This window comes from Mus caroli, chromosome 4 (assembly GCF_900094665.2).
Source record: "Mus caroli chromosome 4, CAROLI_EIJ_v1.1, whole genome shotgun sequence".
Classification (NCBI taxonomy): domain Eukaryota; kingdom Metazoa; phylum Chordata; class Mammalia; order Rodentia; family Muridae; genus Mus; species Mus caroli.
Genome location: NC_034573.1, coordinates 109,400,335 through 109,404,090, shown reverse-complemented (window position 1 = coordinate 109,404,090; position 3,756 = coordinate 109,400,335). Strand labels below are relative to the sequence as shown.

Genomic DNA, 3,756 nt, shown 5'->3' with positions numbered 1-3,756 from the left:
CCACCACCATACCCCAGATGTTGGTGCATCTTCTTGCTCACTCTCAGACCATCTCCTTTACTGGCTGCTGGCTGCAGATGTTTATGTTCGGTGGACTGGGTATAACTGAGGGCACCTTCTTTGTTGTCATGGCTTATGACCGGTATGTGGCCATTTGTTATCCACTGCGCTATACTGTCATCCTCAACTGGGGCCTCTGCATACTGTTGGCAGCAGGGTCTTGGATTTGTGGTTTCTTTTCATCTTTATTACATACTTTCTTCACCATGAGTCTGCCATACTGTGGGCCCAACAGGGTTAACCACTACTTGTGTGAAGGTCCTTCAGTGCGTAGCTTGGCTTGCATGGATACACACATCATTGAGATGGTAGACTCGGTCTTGAGTGTCATTTTGGGTGTTACTCCCATTTCCCTCATTGTGGCCTCCTACATTCGTATTGCCATGGCAATTCTCAAAATCAAGTCCACAGATGGCCGCTACAAGGCTTTCTCTACCTGTACCTCCCACCTGACTGTGGTAACATTCTTTTATGTTCCAGCCACTTACACCTACTTGAAGCCCAACTCTAGCTACTCCCCTGAGCAAGACAAGCAGGTCTCACTCTTTTACAGTGCTTTTACACCATTGCTCAACCCTGTGGTCTATAGTCTGAGGAACAAAGACATCAAGAGGGCATTTCTCAAGGTGATGGGTTATGGCAGGTGTGCCAGTGGACCACGATAAACAGTGGGTAAAATGTCCTTTGTTTAATGCTGAGACAATGCATTTGTTTTATGTGAGCCAAATTGTGCATTTTATACAACATACAACTGAATAACTAAGGACCACATTCATGAAAGAGAGCATGATGTATTGATAAATGACTATACTACAGTTAAACTGAAAACATAAATATTAGTGATTTTAAATGTAAAGATTCCTTGGGGCTCACTTTTATTAGTCGTAGATTGTAGGTCTCCTTATGATTCATGCTTGGATCCATCCATCATTAACAAAAGAAAGGAATAGTCGATACAACTTTAAAACCTAGGTTTCTCAATTGTGATCACTGTCTCTTTGCACACATTCTTCTGCCAAGGAGAGCATACATGTAAGCCAGCAGAAAACATGTTGTTAGTGATGTTGTAATAGACACAGTAGAGGCTGATGTGCTGTAGGCTAAGTAATGCAGCACAGGTTCTCATTATTAAAATTAAAGCAATGGTGTGTGGAAGGGAAGGGGTACAGACAAGAGACAAAACTTCATGCCTAAATTCCATGTAGTGTGTTGTCCAACATAATGAAGTCTGCATTGTGTGGTCATATGGAAGTTAAGGAAGCTGGATTTCATGGCAGAAATCCCAATTATTGCTGCAGGTGACATGCAGCATCTGAGGACATGTCTCCCCTGTGACTGCTGATCCTCATCCTTTTCTACACGGAGGTGGTGGGTATCCTTTTCTTATCAGCTCTAGAGTAGCTCTTGTCTGGCCAATCTGCTAATTCTTCTGTGATACAGGTGTGAACTAGTCTTTCTCTAATGATGCCCTGCTTATAATTTGTTTGCAATCATGTTTGGGGTGACAGTGAAGACAATCCATTCATAGTTAGGATTTGTTATGTATTTGTGGGTTTATGTTATTAGAAGGTCTAACCCTTCCCATACTGGCTTCAAAATTTCAATATACCTAAAAATAATCTTGAATCTCTTGTGTCCACCTCCCATTACTGTGATTTTGGGCTTACGACATGAGACCTGGTGATATTTTGGTTTCTGGATGATGTCCTTCATATCACAGAGTCTCACTTTGGTTATATCCAACTCAGTCACTTTATCTCTGTCTCATGGGATATATTCGAGACGGCATTTCCTGATGAAAGTTCATGAAGAATTCTATTATGTTTTTAAGTTTCATTTGCATTTTGATTCATTTTTTGCACAGTATGTGGCCAGGGTCCAATTTAATCCTTTTGTGTATGGATATCCATTGTCTCATCATTGTCTGTTGACAACATTCCTTGTCTCGTTGCATGATACTTATATCCTTGACTACTATTGATTGACAATACAGATTAGTGCTTATAGAGATATGACTAACATAATGCTATTTTGTTTGACTTCATTTGTTTACATAGTTATCTACTCTCTAGCTCCCTCCCTACAATCACCACATCAGCCTTGCCAACAGATCTGAGAGTTTCATGTCATTGACTATAGTCCAGATGTGTTGACCAAAATAATTGTCACGATGTGTCTAAGATGCCTATGATTCTCTTCAGGGACAAGCAATTCAAGCTTCCTCTGACCATCGTCTAACTGATCTATCTCAGTGGATTTTTATTGCAAAATCAGTATCCCTATATTTAGGTACCAAGAGGTTCTTCAAAGGCTCAAGTCTATTCTTGGTCTGATTATCAATAAAAAGGCCTTACAACTCTTAATTGCTTAATCAACGTGGTTGTCAACAACTCTCTTGTGTGTGTTATTACAAGGTCTGGAGTGTCAGATACAGTCTATTAAATTCCATGTGAACCTTTCACTTATGTCATTCTTGTTTGGTTGCTATGGCTTTGAGATTGGAATCAGGGACACTCCAATCTTATTTTTTCAAGATTGTTTTTGTCTCTTCTGGAGTGCTTGCAATTTCCATTGCAATTTAGGATCCACTGGAAATTTCAAAAAAGTGGGAGCTAGGACAATGGTAGAGGTACAAATTCTTTGTAGGAAAAGTTAGTATGTCTTAACCATAGGAACTGTAGCACTGAAGGAACCAGAAGGCATTATATGACCACATGTCATCAGTGATGAGCTAGGTGTTAGTTATCATACAAAGTCCCAAAGGTGGTACATAGAGATATATACCAGAAAATGCCAGTGTCCAGATGTAGCCTCCCCTCACCCAGCCTTAAGATTCCACTGTTTACATCAGGATGGAGCTTGCTGCTCAATCTTTCTGCCACGCCCACTTCTGGAACCTGCTGCCTTGCTGTTCTGAAGCCATACATGTGGTCACCCTGCTACTGGACCCCAGGATTATTTGGCGGGAATTGGCCCCTGCTTTCCCTCCTTCATAAACTGTGTGTTGGAATAGTAAAATTGAGCTTTGATCTGAGTCCTATTTGACTTACCTCTGTTCTTTCTTCTGTCCGTCTAGTTCCTCTCTTTCAGCTCGAGCTGCCATCTCAGTTGTACCGTTCCTCGCAAGCTGCTGGTCGGCCCGCAACATCCAGATACAGTTAAAACTAACAGTCCATATAAACACAGGAAGATTGATTGAGAAAGTAGCCCAAATTGCTTACTGCTACTATATCCCCACCGTAATCTGAACTGATGCTCTCTATGGGCATTCCTGTATGGTGGACTGAGGGGAGGCCCAAACTCATGCTGGTTACAGACCATTCTGTATACTGGGCCCACGGTACCTGGAAGTGGATAGCTTGAGCAATGTGTTGTGTATCTTGGGTGGCCCTGAAGCCAGTCTTGAAGACAAAGCCTTTCAGGGGTAGAACACTCTTCAGGACATTTTGGTGTTCCTTGATTTGGAGGGATAAAGGGCTTACTAGTAAGTGTTAATATTGACTAGTGCATTCTGTGCCTCAGACCCTCTGGGTCCCTTTGTCTGCAACGGGTCTCTAGGGCAGATGGACAAGGAGTCGGTTGGCAACAGATCAACACTCGAGATTGTGTAGAATCTGAATGTATTGTCAGAAAATGAATATCAATCTTATATAGTACAGAAAATACAAAGGGTAGCAGGCAAAGTACANNNNANNT

The 3,756-nt window shown here is 41.7% G+C and overlaps 1 protein-coding gene across 1 annotated transcript in view; it reads left to right on the top strand.

The window, feature by feature from the left end:
• Positions 1 to 725, top strand: part of LOC110293398 (olfactory receptor-like protein OLF3) — a 1,101-nt gene extending 376 nt beyond the window's left edge. Inside the window, exon 2 of the mRNA XM_021161231.1 lies at positions 78 to 725. Coding sequence (XP_021016890.1) covers positions 78 to 725 — 648 coding nt within the window. The remainder of the gene's footprint in view (positions 1 to 77) is intronic.
• Positions 726 to 3,756: the final 3,031 nt, after the last annotated feature.